At 35.3% G+C, this 19,453-nt stretch overlaps 1 protein-coding gene across 3 annotated transcripts in view; it reads right to left on the reverse strand.

The window, feature by feature from the left end:
* The window catches only part of LOC121388868 (hydrocephalus-inducing protein-like), a 237,898-nt gene that overhangs the window by 141,615 nt on the left and 76,830 nt on the right, over window positions 1-19,453 (reverse strand). For all 3 annotated transcript variants that reach the window (XM_041520391.1, XM_041520392.1, XM_041520390.1), the window contains exons 27-33: window positions 16,688-16,878; window positions 15,925-16,198; window positions 13,379-13,564; window positions 6,986-7,138; window positions 3,326-3,565; window positions 2,166-2,268; window positions 1,092-1,172 (exon numbers count right to left, since the gene is read on the reverse strand). In XM_041520391.1, the coding sequence (XP_041376325.1) occupies window positions 1,092-1,172; window positions 2,166-2,268; window positions 3,326-3,565; window positions 6,986-7,138; window positions 13,379-13,564; window positions 15,925-16,198; window positions 16,688-16,878 (1,228 nt within the window). The remainder of the gene's footprint in view (window positions 1-1,091; window positions 1,173-2,165; window positions 2,269-3,325; window positions 3,566-6,985; window positions 7,139-13,378; window positions 13,565-15,924; window positions 16,199-16,687; window positions 16,879-19,453) is intronic.

The raw sequence follows: 19,453 nt of genomic DNA on the forward strand, positions 1-19,453 counted from the left end.
TAATTATTTAAGCATCACCAGGACCATCAATGGACCTGTCTGATAAATAAAAATTCTTAATTTTATGTACCATATATTGTTGTGTATTAGCCGACCCATTAGTTTGCCCCTCAATATCTGGTACAAAAATGTGATAATGATGTATAAGCTTTTACATAGTTAAAACTGGCAAAAATATAGATATATCCGATCAAGATAATGTTGGTTTCGTGTAACAGTCAATTGCGGGAATTTGGTTTTGGCGAACTGATCAAAGTACAACATCCAAAAACTATTTTAATAAAGATTTCAAAATAGCTAAAAAAAAGAATAAAGGTTTATAAAAAATTTACCTAATGTGGGATAATATTGTTCTGTTCTTTTATTTCGCATGGACATCACTAGCTGATAAATGTAGTTTCACTTTTATACGGCGATGTAAATATTATTTAACACCCACAATACATAATTGCAATAATGAACACTACACCTCTTCCGTTCTTTTTATAAGTGGTGATATCTCAAATAAAACATAGTTTCTAATAATTTATTAGGAATTGCAGAATCAACAATGACGGTAAGTAAAACTCATCACTTCTGACCAATTAAATCTGCAACTGAGGACAAAATATCAGTGGTCATAAAAGGTATCATAAAACGCCATGGTACGGTTTTGAAGCTTAGATTGACCAACATGTTTTCATTAGTATCAAAGTTCTGTACACACCAAAAGTTTGTTGCATTTTCTTAGACATTTTTTGTTGACTCAGTGTACTGGCCGATCCTTCTTCTCTTGGTGGTATTTAGAGGTTTGAAAAGTCGGCCAATACACAGCGATATACAGTATAACAAAAGGCTAAAATGTTTAAAGTGCTGTGTCAAAACTGATCACATGCAGGGGGTGCATGGGAGGCAATTTGTTTGTGTAATCACCGCCCATAAATCAAAATTTCAAAATGTACCAACAAAAACTTGTAGCAGACCCACCAGGCATAAAATAATTACAGTGCCTCTACCCTCACCCCTCCCTACATGTCATCAATTATGGAGGAGTCGTGGGCATCTGGTCAAATATGAGAGAGAAAAAACTGATGTATACATTCAGTTATTACCTTTGTCGGACACATCTTGCTCATCGGCTGGATCAGTCACAGAGATTTCAATCCCCTTAGTATCCATCTTCTTCATTTTGTCTTTAAAATAAAGTATACATATCCAATTTAAAAGGCACTGAAATAGCAGTGTGTATTTAGGGAATACTCGTTAACCTACAATAAAATACTATTTAGATGCAGATCCAGGAGTAGAACTTCAATAGCGCTCTAAAAATTAAGTGTTTAACTTTTAATTACAACAGGGTTTGTTGTTTTTTTAAGTGGGAAAGATGTAATATCTTGATCAGTTGGTTGTTTTTTGAGGAAGTTTGCCTATGTATATATTATGCACATTTCATAAATAGAGTATTGCAGGTACCAGTTTTTGATGTTACATCAATTCTATATGAAAATCCTACAGCCAACCTTTCTGTTCATCCCACACAAGTGAATTGATGTTGGCCTTAGCAAACCTTTGTCATTGACTTTAAATTTAAAAACACAACAAATTATAAATTAGCATTCTTAGAGTACTGCTAAAGCAATATGTGTTCCCTACAGGGCCCAACACATTTTTGGATCTCCTACATGTAAGTTCAAGGGCCATAAAATTGTGAAAAATGGATAAACCACTTGACAGTCAAACATGATAAATCTATACAAACATTTTTAGCTCAGCATCTCCAGACATTGTGAAAAAAATAACCATATGGTCTGGGACAGACAGAGACAGGCAGGTTGGACCGGTAGGGGACTAAAAACACATTTTAAGTTTGTGTTGGTTTTGAAGTACAAAACACAAAATAGTCTTTTAGACTGATGATTTATATTGTATCTTATTTTATTCCTATTTATTTGGTCCATTCTTTCTGCACTGTAAACCATAAACAACCAATCATTCATAAACTGCATTATTTATATTTGATGTGAGATCATGTAAGTTGTGAATAATTTATCATAAATAAAGACATAAAACTTAGTCAACATTCAACTATAACTCTACATATTGTCACTTTAGGAAATCAAACTGTAGCAAACTACTTTTAATACAAGTATTAGTGATGGCCGACTCTGATGTTTTCTCTGGCCTACCTTCATAATAATCGAGAATTTCTGGGGGCAGTCTTTCTCCAGGCTCTCTGATTGGTAGAAGTATTCTGTTGTATTTGTCGTAGCACTTGAGTGTCTTCAGAATCTACATGGAAAGGAAAGGAAATAATGTTTGTCTAATGACACCCCAGCACAATCAGACTACTGCTATTGTAATAGATGACCAACATATTAGGTAGTACTAAACTAAACAATTTCCGGCCGGGTCAAAGTTTGGGGTGCACCCAACCTTTGATAGAGAAGTGAACACCACAAGTCCTGTGATTGGTTATAAATGTGAGTGTGTTGGTTGTAAAAAAAAATTAGTTTTATTTTGGCAAAAAATGCATGCAATTTTATTTCATCTAGTACCACTGTGTCAAGTAGCTTTGTGCTTGAAACATGTATGGGGTACCTGTAAAAAAAAGTACTTGAATTTTGTGCAGAACTAGGGTAGTCATAGACGCTACCCATTATCTCAGAAATGAGCAGCTTGACCCCAAAAATTTTCTTATTCACTTTAAGGGTGAGGGGTGGTAGTATTTATAATCATGGCATTTATGTCGATTGATATGCTGCAGGTAGGAGTTTTAGCCATATATGTTATTATTGTCATCTATGGGATTTGATTTGGTAGTATACATCCATTATGGTTATTTCAACCAATGGGAAGAAATCTGCTCTCACCACATGGGTTTCTCCTAATAAATAGCAGCCAGGATTCTTTTTAAAATCCATTTTCCCCACAGACAGGACAATGGATTCTTGCTCAAGTGCAAGTTTATGTTTTCATCATTTTGTTTTAATAAAAAATGCATTGCCATTGATACCATAAGCAATTATCAGTGATATAAGCCCATCACTTTGGTGGTTTTCTGTTACAGCTCTTGTTACATTTGCTTTTGACTTTGCATATTTTTCAAAACTATAACTTTACACAATTAAAACTGAATTTATTTCACATTTTATTTTCAACCCTTTATTTTTAATATATACAAATATAATAAATTTGTAGGTCTTTTCATCAAATTATAAGGCTAAGCATTGTTTCCAAGGTTTTTTTCAAGCTTGTTTGTTTTTAATGGCTTTTATAAGACTCCCACGTCCTTCACAAAGTTGGATGAACTTGTTACATATTAACAGAACAATATCAATTTTCAAACCTTTTCCTCTTCCACATAGATTTTGTCCAACTCAACACTGTAGAATTCGACAGGAAAAGGGCAGGGATTCCTTACAGTGATCTCCTTCTCATTGCCCCCACTGTTTGGCAGAACCGGGGTGAACACCAAACTGTGTTCAGCAAAGTGAAGACGTGGCTCCTGACCCTGACCATAGCAGGTCAGTACGATCTGCTCGTTGCTTTGAATCATTCGAAACTGCACTCTGTGATCGTAATACTTCTGCAAAAATATTGTGGCCATGTTATATCAAACTAAAGACATCAGATTGGCTCTTTATTAATGCATAGGGTCCATATTTTAAGCTATCTTAGTGCTATGAAATCATAAAACCATCATAAGCTATGACGTCACTATGGCGTGAGCTGTAGTGGTATCATAGCCTACGATGGTTTTACGATTTTGTAGTACTAAGATAGCTTCGAAAATCCCTGGCCTTGATGCCTAAACTATACACAGCAATAAAATAGAATTAAAAGTAACAGCCACACATGTAGTATTCTCTGTTATTAAAAATGTTCAGTTAATAGTACAGATCAAGTATTCACAAGTGACCATCTGTTTCAAGCAGAGTTACACCTACAATTTCAAGTGTGACATAGAGAATACTACATGAGTGGCCATTAGATACCATTTATCAAATGAGGTTTTTATAAAACCAGAGGTGCAGAAAGTACTCGTCCGCTCGCCAAATGCAAGTAACAATTCTGACAGACAAGTTAAAATATGCATCTACCAGTCCTATGAGCTATCTGTCTTTTTCTGAATGACAATTATTTTAACTCTGCATCAGCCATGTCACAATTCCAAACAATTCAAACAAATGGTTCAGAATTATGATGAAATACACAACTGTATGTGAACCGCAATGACAATAGATAACTTCAGATTTCCAAACTGCGCAACATGTCGGAAACAGTGCCAGTCCAAGTTCAGTAGTTCCTACAAATGGCTTGTTTATGTTGAAAGTATACTGCCGGTGTGTTTTGAATAGATCATTCTGTTAAATACGTGTGAGATGTATCTTGAATTATGTAAATCTATATGAAAGAAATGTGAAAAACTTTGTCTTTACCAGAATATTTCAAAATTATTGTTTTGTCAATCAAGGTTTGGGGTTTGATTTCATTTGCCACGTGATGTTGATGTATCTATTACTTGAAGTGAAGGAAGGAAATGTTTTATTTAGCGACACACTCAACACATTGTATTTACAGTTATATGACGTCGGATATATGGTTAAGGACCACATATATATTGAGAGAGGAAACCTGCTGTCGCCACTTCATGGGCTACTCTTTTCGATTAGCAACAAGGGATCTTTTATATGCACCACCCCACAGACAGAATAGTACATACCACGACCTTTGTTACACTAGTTATGGAACACTGGCTGGAACGAGAAATAGCCCAATGGGCCCACCAACGCGAATCGATCCTAGATTGATCACGCATCAGGCGAGCGCTGCACCACTGAGCTACGTGCCGCCCCTTATTTGAAGTGAAGACAGTGTATATTATAATATTGTTAAACAATAATTGTTCTAAAGCCTGGCGTACTAGTAGAAATACTGGCAGGCTAGTAATTTTAGTTGATCGATTCTTGTCCAGCGGCTAATAAAATATTTTTCATTTCTGCATCCCTGAAAACATATCTAATGAACGAGTTTGTTTTGTTTAACGACACAACTAAAGCACATTGATTTATTAATCATCGACTATTGGATGTCAAACATTTAGTAATTTCGATATCCAGTCAAGAAAGGAAATCCGCTACATTTTTTCATTAGTAGCAAGAGATCTTTTATATGCACCATCCCATAGACAGGATAGCATATACCACAGCCTTTGATGTACCTGTCGTGGTGCACTGGCTGAAATAAGAAATAGCCCAATAGGCCCACTGATGGGGATCGATCCCAAACCGACCATGCATCAAGGAACACTTTACCACTGGGCTACGTCCCGCCCCCTCTATTGAATGAAAGTGAGTTGGATACATTTCTATACAATGAGCTGTAAGATAAATAGTATCTAGAATGTAATATTCTATTTCTTACATAGCCTCAAAAACAGTTTAAAAATAAATTTAAACGCCTTTTCCAACTAAAACCTATTTATGTGCTAGCACTTGTAGTTAACTTGTGCATCACAGACAAGTCAATTTCAGGTTAACTTGTACATCACAGACAAGTCAATTTCAGGTTAACTTGTACATCACAGACAAGTCAATTTCAGGTTAACTTGTACATCACAGACAAGTCAATTTCAGCTTATCTTGTACATCACAGACAAGTCAATTTCAGGTTAACTTGTACATCACAGACAAGTCAATTTCAGCTTAACTTGTACATCACAAAATCATCAATTTTAAACATGCTTGTTTTTTTAATTGGATAGTATGACATTGGTGACCTGGTCATCACCTAGGAGTAGCCAGTTGTATGTCTTTTAAACGTTATTACACATACATGTATATGTATTAACCAGGGGTGGGGGGGAATAAAATTGTCAATCGGTCCCACTTGATGTCATTACTACCGGGGATGAGGGGGGGAGGGGAAAAAAGAAAGGAATTAAAAAAAGAAGAACATTTAAAAGACGATATTTGCCAAATAGGTTTTTTTTTTAATTCATACTGACATTGGTATAGTTTTATCTTGAATCATGAACGCGAAACGATAAACATGAAACAATTTTCTTTTTATCACATAAGTGAAAAAAAAAAAAAAAATGTTTTATTTAACGACGCACTCAACACATTTTATTTACGGTTATATGGCGTCAGACATATGGTTAAGGACCACAGATTTTGAGAGGAAACCCGCTGTCGCCACTACATGGGCTACTCTTCCGATTAGCAGCAAGGGATCTTTTATTTGCGCTTCCCACAGGCAGGATAGCACAAACCATGGCCTTTGTTGAACCAGTTATGGATCACTGGTCAGTGCAAGTGGTTAACATCTACCCATTGAGCCTTGCGGAGCACTCACTCAGGGTTTGGAGTCGGTATCTGGATTAAAAATCCCATGCCTCGACTGGGATCCGAACCCAGTACCTGCCACGACGCCACCGAGGCTGGTCACATAAGTGAAAAAACTCCACAAATTGTATATATTTTACATAATGGAATAAATAATATTAAAAAAAGGAATAAAAGTTATGAATTTTAATTCCCATATATGTATAAAAAGTACGAGTATTCAGTACTGTGTCCTGAAAATTAATAAAAGATGGCACCGTTGAAGCATTTGACAAATGTCTAGCCTAAGTGGCAGTGGATTAACACTACTGTAGGTCCGACTTCAGTGACCAGCGATATATACTTAGGCCAACTTTAAAATCACAGATGTCTGAAACACCAGCTATATTGACCACTATTTATTTATTATTTTAAATCATGCACGCGATACCGATGTCTGGGCAGGCCGGTCCACTTGACGGATAGGAATTTGTTCCAATAATAAAAATTACCAGGTGCTTTGGACCGACAAGAATGACAAAAGTGGGACCGGCAAACACGGTCCCAGATCGGGAAAAAAGGGCCTTTCCCCACCCCTGGTATTAACAGTATGTGTTATAAAAAATAACAAATAATGTTCTCATCAGCAGGTGAGTAATAAATGATTGTATAAATGATACCTCCTCGGATGGCATGAATCGGACTTGGATGTTGGTTTTCTCATGTGGTACCAAAGTTCCACTAGACGGAACAACCTCAAAGATTGGCAGTCTAATTTTCTCAATGTGACTTGGTTTCTTTACAGGCATTGAAACACGATGGGCAAACTGCAACTTAATTGTAAAATAAAAGAAAAAAAATTGAAATAGTTAAATTATATATTAAAGAATTTTTAAATCTTTTATTAGCAACAACTGAAATTTTTATATTCCAATTACATACATCTTATATTTTCAACTATTCTTTCATCATATATATATATATATATATATATATATATATATATATATATATATATATATATATATATATATATATATATATATATATATATATATATATATATATATATATATATATATATATATATATATATATATATATATATATATATATATATGAAGAGTTTCATTGCAAAACGCGATAAAACGCCATATTAAAAACCATTGTGCAAACACCACTCAGACACTGTTCACATGTAGACAAACACAAGTTTAAATTCAGTTTTCAGCAGAATGCAATACAATTGTCTGAGGATATATCGCAGATTGCAGAGAAACTGGAGTGGTGTTTATGGTGGTTTGGAATAAAACGTTTTTAGGATTGGGTATGTATAGTGGCGTTTATCGCGTTTTGCGATGAAACTCTTCATATATATATATATATATATATATATATATATATATATATATAAGGCTATACTCATTGGAGATTGGGGGGGGGGGGGGGGGAGGGTTGTAGGGTGTCAGATAAAAATGAAGGTAAATACACCCTTAGATAAGTATACCCTTATTTAGTTTTATTGGCGATGCATTAGCGGAGCCAATAAAATGGTAATTTGCGACAGTAAAACCACCGATATACATCCGCAAATCGGAAAACACAGTAGGGTTATACCTATTCTAATTTCAATTGTTTTATTAGTTTTTCTGCAATAAACTATAACAGATTTCCCTACGATATAGTGTCATTACAGTGACGTCACTCAGGAATGTAGACCGATTTACAAATTAGTTCTATACTCAACAAATAAGTATGCCGTTTTGTAATTTTGTAATAATTTTTTTTAAATTTCTTCTCAACGTGGTGTACATGGAATTGTATTCTTGAGTACCTATTATTTGATGACAATAATACCAACAGTAAACTAGAGCAATTGTTTGCAATAATAAACGACCTTGACATTAACAAAGCATTGGTTTTTAAACTACAGTGAGCGTGTTAAGATTTACTACTGTTGGAAATTTGTGCCATAACTGTACACGTGGATTCATGAATTGTGGATTCATGAATCGTTTTTGGTAAGTGACTTTTATTTTTTGTACATATGAATTATTAAAAAAAATAAAATTCATTCCCCAAGGCAAATTGTGCAGGTTATGAGTTTGTTTTCGCGGGGTTTGGGGGAATCAGACATGAATAATTGAGGAATATTTTCTTTTTTGGCTTTCTGAGGAGTCTGCATTATAACACTGAGATGCCCCATAATTTTCATGATTGCTACCCCAGCATGATTTCCCGAGTTTGTACCACAATATTTTTGACCAACATCTGACGTTGATAAACAAACCTGCACGTATGAATACATGTGGTGTAGGTACCGTATATCTTCGCCTGTAAGTCGATCTCGGCTACAAGTCGAGTCCCTAATTTCAAGCCCTGAAAACGTATTTTTTTTATTGACCCGTTTATAAGTCGACCCATGAAAAACAACTTATAAATATTGAAATATTTCTTATTTTCAGCACATGAGAACAATAATGTACAATATTTGAACAAAAGAAAATTATTTTACAAACTTCGGTTTTCACGTTTTGTACATCGCAATATAATCAGACTATTCCAATCAAACTATCATTATTACATAGCATCAAAACGAAATATTCCCTTAGTAGAGAGTGAAAGCTGTTTGACTGTTACTGTATGGTACTATACAGGTGGTTTTGTGCACAGACAACAACTTTATTTATAAACACTGACAACAGATCACTACGATAAAACTGAAGGTTGCACTATACCAATTAATTTCCGGCTGGGTCGAAGTTCGAGGTGTACCGAACTTTTGATAGAGAAGTTAACACCACAAGTCCTGTGATTGGTTATAAATGTGAGTGTGTTGGTTGTAAAAAAAATTAGTTTCATCTGGGCTAAAAATGTATGCAATTTTATTTGATGTAGTACCACCGTGTCAAGTAGCCTTGTGCTTGGAACATGTATGGGGTACCTGTAAAAAAAAGTACTAAAATTTTGTGCGAAACTAGGGGTGTTGCAGAAACATCTGGTTATACCGAAAATGAGCCATGAAAGGTACCATTTTCTGCAGTTAATACTTTGAGGTAGGGGTTGTAGTACTGATATTTATGGGTCACAGTTTGGTTGATATATTGCATATAGTGTTTTTAAACACAAACGTTAACATGGTCGCCTATGGGATTTGAATTGGTATAGTCCAACCTATAGCACATATTCAGTGCATAATAAAAAAGATTATGATTTTTGTGATTTAATTAAATTAAACTACACTATTTGATTAATTAGCCGTCACTCGGCCATGCAAGTTCACAATGACCTTGACCTTGACAATAATTACTGTACATAGCTCTGAATGGAGTTTGAACAAAAATTAGCACTGAGGAAAAGTTGGTTTTGGCCTATAATTCATACTATACAGATTTGAATGTTCTTATTTACATGGTGTTTGACTTGACATATACAACTGCTCTTAAATATGTTAATATATCTAGGCAGTCTGAACTTAGATTTTAATAGCAATTTATTTTTATATTAAAAATAACATGTGCCAATATTAGGATAATGTCTTTAACTTCTATAAACATAGTTAATGTTTCATGTGTGTACTTCTGATAGCTTAACTTTTTAAAGACCTTGATTTTTATTGTCCTTTTGGCATATTTATAGGGTGCTAAGTCATATTTTAGACAAATTTGTAGTTTTAGGGGAAACATTTTTTTACTTTGAAGAATTTTTTTACCAAAGCCATAATTAAATTTTTTGTCACTATTGTGCCTTCTGTTCTCATTTATACATAACAATAAGCTTGTTAAACATATCTTTAGGTCTCCAGATCAAATCTTTTTTTAAAATAATCACTTAGTTTGCTCCCATGAAGTGTATTTTAAGTGTATACTAGATTTGGAACCAATTTTTCCAGATTTGATTATCTACCTTGGTGTAATTTGATGATTTATTTTATTGTTAATGCTGTATTATCCAATGTTAATAGCTAAATGATATGCTGGATTACAGATTGTAGGAATACATCCAATATACATATTGTATTGATCTGGATTAGAAAATAATGCAATAAAATAGATGTTCGGGTAATTATGTCACTTAAAAACAGGTTTTTTTTTTAGTAATGAATCAAAAATAAATATGCGAAAGCTGCATGATAATTCCAGATATTACAAATTTTTAAAACCTCCAACTACAGTAGGGTATACATAAAATATAGTCAGGAATATTGGTGGCTGCCAATGGTTTTGATGGTCCAATTTGAAAATCTGCATAGCTGATGGATTTGAAATTCCCGCACATGGTAACTTGAAGATGCCCACACTCAGCATACAGGATTTTCTTCCAACAGTGATGTGCAGGACATTAAGTCATTACTTCATACAGATGCAGTCTTGTTGGTTTTTCCTTCCTCAGACATTGTATTTTTTTAATACTGATATTTCTTTGATGTGCCTATTGAGGTCTTCATAATCTAGGGGTCAGTCAAGTACATGTGTTTCAATGGAATAAGTTTAAGGAGTTGAGGTACTCTGAATAGCCATGCTGTCTCTACATATATAGCTGAGCACACACACACATCTGACAATAAATATCTTCAGGAGTATTATTTTTAAAAAAATTATTTTTTCAAATATGACATATTGCATTTGTACAAAACTGTACAAAATACATGTGTTTTGTGAGGTGTACATTAAATTAGTTTGCACTGTAGAAACAACAGTTTCAGTGAGGTTGTCAGTTTATGTCAGAAGACACCAGATCCTGGTTGTCATAAAAACACATGATTCACCACCTTTTGAAACATGTATGTTATCAGTATAGGTTGCACTATACCAATTAATTTCCGGCTGGGTCGAAGTTCGAGGTGTACCGAACTTTTGATAGAGAAGTTAACACCACAAGTCCTGTGATTGGTTATAAATGTGAGTGTGTTGGTTGTAAAAAAAATTAGTTTCATCTGGGCTAAAAATGTATGCAATTTTATTTGATGTAGTACCACCGTGTCAAGTAGCCTTGTGCTTGGAACATGTATGGGGTACCTGTAAAAAAAAGTACTAAAATTTTGTGCGAAACTAGGGGTGTTGCAGAAACATCTGGTTATACCGAAAATGAGCCATGAAAGGTACCATTTTCTGCAGTTAATACTTTGAGGTAGGGGTTGTAGTACTGATATTTATGGGTCATAGTTTGGTTGATATATTGCATATAGTGTTTTTAAACACAAACGTTAACATGGTCGCCTATGGGATTTGAATTGGTATAGTCCAACCTGAAAGTATCACATTTTGCCGCCATATTAATACATGTAAGGAGGATAACTCTGGAAAGTACACTGGTTTTTGTACCAAATGATGTGTGTCCCTATTGCTCTAGTGAACTGCAGAGATCAGTCTATTTTAAGGGAACGCTCAGTAATATTCATGAAGTTAATCACCGACAAAACATTGTTTGAACAACCATTAATGCCAGTGACCAGATTTCAAAATAAACTCAGTCAACAGGTAGTTAGTATTGTTTACATTTTTACTATTAGTGATGACTGTTAATTTAACTAGTGGACTGTTGTCTTGGCATGTGAGAGATCGCACGCCTTTTCGCATAACCAAAACCGTTCTAATGCCAAAAACAATAGGTTATAAAAAATAAATGTGTCAAATTAACATATTTGAGTATAAATACATGGCATACTTCAACAATAAAACTTGTAAAATAATCCCCAAAACAGTAATATTTTTTGGTGAAATTTTTTTACCCTCCTATAAGTCGACCCCCCAAGTTATAAAATAATTTTTGGGTGAAAAAAATTCGACTTATAGGCGAAGATATACGGTAGCACCTGGAAATTTGTGACCGGTATAACAGTGGTTTTACCATCTGAAATTTTATTAGAGATCCAATCAGATTGGTTCTTACAAATATGTTGAATTAGAATATACATTTTTAACATAACAAGATATTCAAATATTACCAGTATTAAATTTTTAAATATTCCTGCAGTAAAACCCCTCAAAACTAGACCGGTAAACCAAAATTTCCTGAAAACAGATGTTTTCATGGTTCCTTTTTAATGGAAAGGAAGGAATGTTTTATTTAACAATGCATTCAACACATTTTAATTAAGGTTATATGGCATAGACATATAGATGGGGACCATAAAAATAATGAGAGAGGAAACCCACTGCTGCCATGGCAACTACTCTTTGATTGGCAGCAAGGGATCTTTTACATGCAGCATCTCAGACAGGATAGTACATACTACAGGTTTTGTTACACCAGTTGTGTGTCACTGGCTGGAACCAGAAAAGCCCAATGGGCCCACCCATGGAGATGGATCCTAGACCAACTGCACATCAGGAGAGCTCTTCACCACTGGCCTATGGCCTAGCTCTTCTTTTTAAATGTCAGTACAGAACATAACCTAGTTAAACCGGAGGTGAGACATAGCACAGTGGTAAAGCACTCACTTAATGCATGATCGGACTGCGATCAATCCCCGTCGGTAGGCCTATTGGGCTATTTCTCATTCCAGCCAGTGCACCACAACTGGTATATCAATGGCCGTGGTATATGCTATCCTGTCTGTGGAAAGGTGCATATAAATGATTCATTGCTACTAACAGAAAAATCAAACCTTTTCCTGTCCTGGACAGAGGAGCCGGTGAAAGTCAACACCTGCGCCCATGACACATTCTTTGATATACCAGTCATGGTGCACTGGCTGAAGCAAGAAATAGCCCAATAGGACCACCAACGAGTATTCATCCCTAGCCGACCGCACATCAAGCGAGCACTTTATCGTTGGGCTACATCCCGCCCCGACATTTTAAGACACAGAGGAGTATATTAACATTACATTTAAAAACAAAAATCTACAAAAAGATAAAAACAAACGCTGTGGTCAGACCATGAAAACAGTATATGGAGCTGTTGTAAACAAACCAATATTGCACCGAATTATCAAGACAAAAAGTTGTGAAAGATCAACTTACAGGGCTTTCACTGTATATCATCCCTGGATTTTAAAATAGCATACAAAAATGCCACACATTGTCGAAGAGGACCGAATACCTATAAAGACTGACAAAACAACTCACAGGTTTGTGGTCTTTCTCCACACTCCACTCGCACGGAATGGGTTGACTGTTGTACAGCTGTATGGTGAAGATCTTACATTCCCCACAGCGCACGTCGCCAAATGTCAGCTCATCAGAGGACAGCTGCAACTTCGGCATCGTGACATTGGCTTTGAGAATGATACAAACAGATGGGCCATTTTCAATCTATAGTAAAAAAAATAAAAAAATAAAAAATAAAAAAATGAACATGTTTTGTTTAATGACACCATCAGAGAACATATTAATCAACGGCTATTGGATGTCAACCATTTAGTAATTTTTACATTTAGTCTTAGAGAGGAAACCTGCCACATTTTTACATTAGTAGCAAGGGATTTTTTTATGCACTGACCACACATCAGGTGAGCATTTTACCATTGGGCTATATAACCCCAAACAAAGACCTGTGTTGGGTCATTCTCACCCTAGTAACTAAATGATGGGATTGATCCCAAACTAGGTCCCCATGCATATAAAAAAAAGTTAATTATAACACTTTTAAATGTCCAAATTCAAAGACTTAGGCAATGTTTCTAGACTTTCCTATCTGTATGTGTGAGATTTTATTAAAACTCTTTGAGTCCATGGTTTTAAAGTTTTAACAGCTTAAGACTAGGAGTGGGATCAAACAATACCGGTACTTTGAAAATTTGTTGTAAAATATATATGTACTGTACACATGGCATTATACATTTATGTGGAGTTCGTTTGAAAGTATTTTCAATTGTTCTTTTGAAAATATCAACAAACACCCCTGTTGAATCATAAATATGAAACTTTAACAAATGTCCTTTTGAAACATTAACTTGAAATATTCATAAATTTGCTTTTAAAACATTAAACATTATTTTAACAAATGGATTTGGGCATGGACCTGAAACTAACACGCGCTTCTCAAAATTAACAGAAATATTTATGAAAGATTAACAAATGTCCTTCTAAAACATTAACAATAGTGGTTTTTTAAACATTAACCTTCTTGATACTGCAGGCAAGATATCTCAGTGCATGTACTCATTCACATTCCTGCAGTTTTGTACATGTGAGTGTGACCGACAGGAAACAATAAAACAATTACAGGAAATAGCTTTGATGGAGACTATAAACATGGCTGCTTCTCTTTTGTTTTTCTGTGAGAAATACCTGGGAATTTTGAGTTGAAAATGTTGATATCAGCCAGTATTTCAGCTAGACAACAATGGCGGAACATCATGGCCATTTTGAGCAATTGATAGCTGATTATAACAGTTAATTTGATAATAAATTTCACCGTTTTACCAACAACGAAAATCATGAAATATTAGGATATTTATCGGGCCCTAATCTAGAATTGAAACAGTAGAAGTGACTTCTCCCTTCCTAGAAAAAAGGGGACAAGTTTGATAAAAATAGGCGAAGTGAACATTTATCAGTGTTCTAATCGTAATATTTAGATATAAAATCTTACTTCTGGTAATAAAATTAAAAAACTATTTTTTATGATAGTATTAAGTAGTTGATAATGTGCCGTTATGTTAAAATTAAAGTACTAATTAGTATTTTCTGACATTACTGAAGTGAAGATGGCCAAGGATTAACAATGCTGGACTGATCGCAGCACACAGTGCAACAAGCGTCCCTTTGAAAAACAATAGCACGGTTTACACCCATGTCCTAAAATTTGGTGTAATTATTCAAAATTATCCCTGTAAATTTCTGTCCTGGAGCAGACCCCTGGCTATCCAGAGGCCGGCCCCGAAATAGACATGCTCGAAGCTCTAGTGTCATGGGAGCATGTAAATACCGTAAAGAAAAAAAAAAGAGCACGGTTTACAGGTGTATCTGAAGAATATCAACATTAGACTAAAACATGTATTTAATCTCTTGACAACAGAAACTGGCATGTAATAATAATAAATTGAACATTAGTTCATCAAATCAATCATACATTACAGTGCATTTGTGCAGAACCATTTTCCATTAACAGTCCCGGTTAACAATTACTTGAGGATACGGTCTGGCATCAAAGTAAAAACATTGTCCAACATACGGCGACAAGGTGCCAAGTGAGCTATGACAATAAACAAGTCGGGGTCTTGACGTCTGTTGTGTGATTTCGTTTGTGAAATTGGATTAGGTCCAGAATATTACGGTGACTTTGACTTCTCACTACTGCTAATAACTTGGCAAATTCAGCTGACTTTTGGCCAAAAAAACGGCTCTTTTTGCTGGCAAGATTAGGACCTGATTAATGAGTTAAGTTTTTTAAAAAAGGTATAGTTAATAAAACACAGTGGTTCAGAATAGTGAAAAATCTGACATCAAATACGCATAATTAAACACCACTTTATGACTTTTTGCATAATTTTAAAGAACATGAACTACTTTTTTAAATAAAATATTTAAGTGAAAATATGAGTAAAAGTTAAAAATGTGTACCCCCTCAACATGCTTTTTTGTAAAAAATTAATCCTGTAGTCAGAAGGTTAAAACATGATGTACTTTTGAAACATTTTCTGTAAAAGTAAATAAAAATGGCCTCCTACATTGATCATCATTTGTTTCTGCACAGCACCGAGCTGAAGATTTGCTATGCTTGGATCAAAACTGACAACGATGTCCACTGTTTCTGGATCGGGGGGTCCCGGTAGGTTGTGTACCTTATCCATCTGCACACTAAACCCGTACTTGTGGAGAGGTTTGTGTTCCACATTGAACGACACGGGCAAACACCCTGTGTTGGCAGCATGGACATTGCGTGTCTGCACAGTGCCGAGTATAACATGGCCAAAGTCTAGAATATATTCTGGAAGACAGAACCTGAAATAAAAAAAAATATATTTCATTGTTCTTATTCTCAATGTTTTTGAAATTATTCAAATTTTAAATGCCAATGGATTTTCCATTCCATTTATCGAAGGATAATTTTAATTTTTTAGTGACATCAGAATCATGCAAATAGTGTAACATCAGAAAGTCTGTAATTATAACCAGTTTGTCGAATAAAGTTAAGTTTGTTTTGTTTAACAACATCACTCTAGAGCACATTGATTTAACTATCATCGGCTGTTGGATGTTAAAACATTTGGTAATTCTGCCAAATAGGAAACTCGCTATATTTTTTCCTTTTAGTAGCTATGGATCTTTTATATGCACCGTCTAAAAGACAGAATAACACATACCACAGCCTTTGATTAACTAGTTATGGAATGAGAAATAGCCCAATGTGCCCACTGATGGGGATCAATCCTAGACCAACCACAAATCATGCGAGCACTTTACCACTGCTCCCAGTTAGCCTAATAATACCTGGATTTAACATGTCTTCTGTTCTTCTTTGATTCTGGCGATAAACGTTCCAGCCAACTGTTCATCTGGTCAGTCACCAAGCTGTAGTCACTCTCCAGGTTTGCCGACTTGTGCAATTTCTGTTCATACTCGATCACTGCCAGTCTTTCTGCTTCCAGCTCTATTTCAAGATCTAAAATGCTACTGGCAGGCTACAAAGACAAAACATAGAATCATATATAATATAAGTTTTATATCCATGTTAAAGACAATGGTGTGTCAATAATGATGATGATGATGATGATGATGATGATGATGATGATATTAGTAGTAGCAGTAGTAGGAGAAGCAGTCGCAGTCATGGTAATAACAAGATGATGATGATGATGATATTAGTAGTAGCAGTAGTAGGAGAAGCAGTCGCAGTCATGGTAATAACAAGATGATGATGATGATGATGATGATGATATTAGTAGTAGCAGTAGGAGAAGCAGTCGCAGTCATGGTAATAACAATCATTCTGATAACATTATGAGAGTACTGCTAAAGCAATATATGTCCCCTACTGGGCCCAACACATTTTTGTTATCTCCTAAATTCAAGGGCCATAACCATACATGATAAGGATGTACATAAATTTCAACTCAATATCTTGAGGCACTGCAAAAAAAAAAGTCTCAAAAAGTATATATGGAACAGATGGACGAATAAAGACAAAACCTATATAGTCCCCTCCGGATGGACCAGTAGGGGACTTATAACAATTTATAGATGGTAGTTCATTTAGTTCTAGACTATTCTTCCTTGAGGCCTTCTTAATACACACAACCAACCTGGTGGTGTTGTGGTTAAGCTATTGGACTTAAGGCTGGTAGGTACAGGGTTCGCAGCCGGGTACCAACTCCCACCCAGAGCAAGTTTTAACGACTCAATCAGTAGGTGTAACATCACTACACCCTCTTCTTTCTCACTAATCATTAACCACTAACAAACTAACCCACTGTCCTGGACAGACAGCCCAGATAGTCCAGGACAGCGTGCTTGAACATTAATTGGATATAAGCACGGAAATAAGTTAAAAGAAAGAAAGAAATACGCACAACAATAATAATAGTAACAAAAATAATAAGGCTATTGATGGTCCACCACTGGTCCACTGGCAGCCTGCTATCCCAACATAGATTAAATTTTCAAAGATACTGCTTGAGTTTTACAGCACATTGACCAACTTCAGGGAACAATACACCTTTAACCATTAAAAAGTATACAAATTTCTTCTACACTGTGACAATTACAATTTTTTCAGTTTCTTATGTTCTTCAAAATTGTGAACTGAGGGCGAGAGTGTTCTGTATTGTGATTGGTTAATTACATTCTTGTTTTGGCAGGTGCAAGAGAGTACCAGTAGCCCAACCGGGGTCGGTAGCAGGCGGAGGGTTGGTTTGGGTGCTATGGAATTTGGAATGTCCCATACAATTAATGCAAAACAGAAAAAGTGCACAATTTGAATGAAGGAAATTTGGTGTATTTTTTATCGGTCCGCCAATTGAAAAAAGGAGAGCTATATAAGTTTTGGAATTTAGCTTGCCAAGAGTTGCTTGTTACTAGGACCTACAGTACTCCTTGGTGGCAGTACGTTATATAACTCTGGGGTACTGCTTAAATTGTGTACGATATTGCTAACATCGGGGTAGATTATATCATTTTATCATCCATTATAGGCTTTTCTAGGAGATATCACTGGCACTGTAATTTGCGATATCTCCGCAGGAGATATTACTTCTTATAATCTTGATTGGTCAAATTTTAATCATTAGACAAAGTTTTGTTACATCACTGTGTTTGTTTCAGCACTAAACCTACAATTAGTGACATCACACCACTGCCGTTCTGCTAGTTAACGAGTCTATCACTGACATTCAACCCACATTACTGACATTGTTTACAACTGTCGCAAATGAAAAGAATGATAATGGATGATAAAAAGAACACTCCCCGAGTGTCTTGTGATATCATAATTTATCAGCACGAGTTCATACTTTTATCAACTCGTGCTGATAAATTATGATATCACAAGACACTCGGGGAGTATTCTAAAAATAACCTTTTGTTGTGTGATGGCGGTATTCTTTGGCTGGCAGTACTTTATATAAGTCTGGGGTATTGCTCAAACTTTGTAAGATATTGCTATGGAAAATTGTTTCAGAGCTACATGACTAATTTCAGGTTAGAATATATCTTTAACCTTTTATGATGTAATGGCGTGCAGAACACCATCAATTTAATTACATTGTGAACATCATAGGTATACAGACTCCCGTTTTTATAGAGTTGCAGGCTGATTTTTGCATTAATTAAACGAAAATGTCCAAATCTGGATAACATTTATTCATATTAGCATCACTGCCAAACAGCTATATATACATGTAGGGTTGGAATTGAATCACTATGCATCTTTGCATGGATTACATGTAATATTGTGGGTAGAATGATGGAAATACATGGTGAAAGGGTTTCAGGCATGATAATTTTGCCCAAATAGCTCAATCTTTTTGCCCAAATTTCAGCATTTGCTCTAGTCTTGGCAAAACATTCCCCCCCACCCCTGTACCCCTGTCTCATATGCCTATGGTGGATGTGATGGCACACTGCATGCCCCCATTATGAAAAAGCTCAGTCCGTCATGACATTACAGCACAGACACAAAAACATTACCGTATTTTCCCCGTGTATTATGCGCACTTTTTTTCCAGAAAATACAGGTTAAAAATGGGGGTGCACACTATA

Source organism: Gigantopelta aegis, chromosome 14 (genome assembly GCF_016097555.1).
Source record: "Gigantopelta aegis isolate Gae_Host chromosome 14, Gae_host_genome, whole genome shotgun sequence".
Taxonomy (NCBI): Eukaryota; Metazoa; Mollusca; class Gastropoda; order Neomphalida; family Peltospiridae; genus Gigantopelta; species Gigantopelta aegis.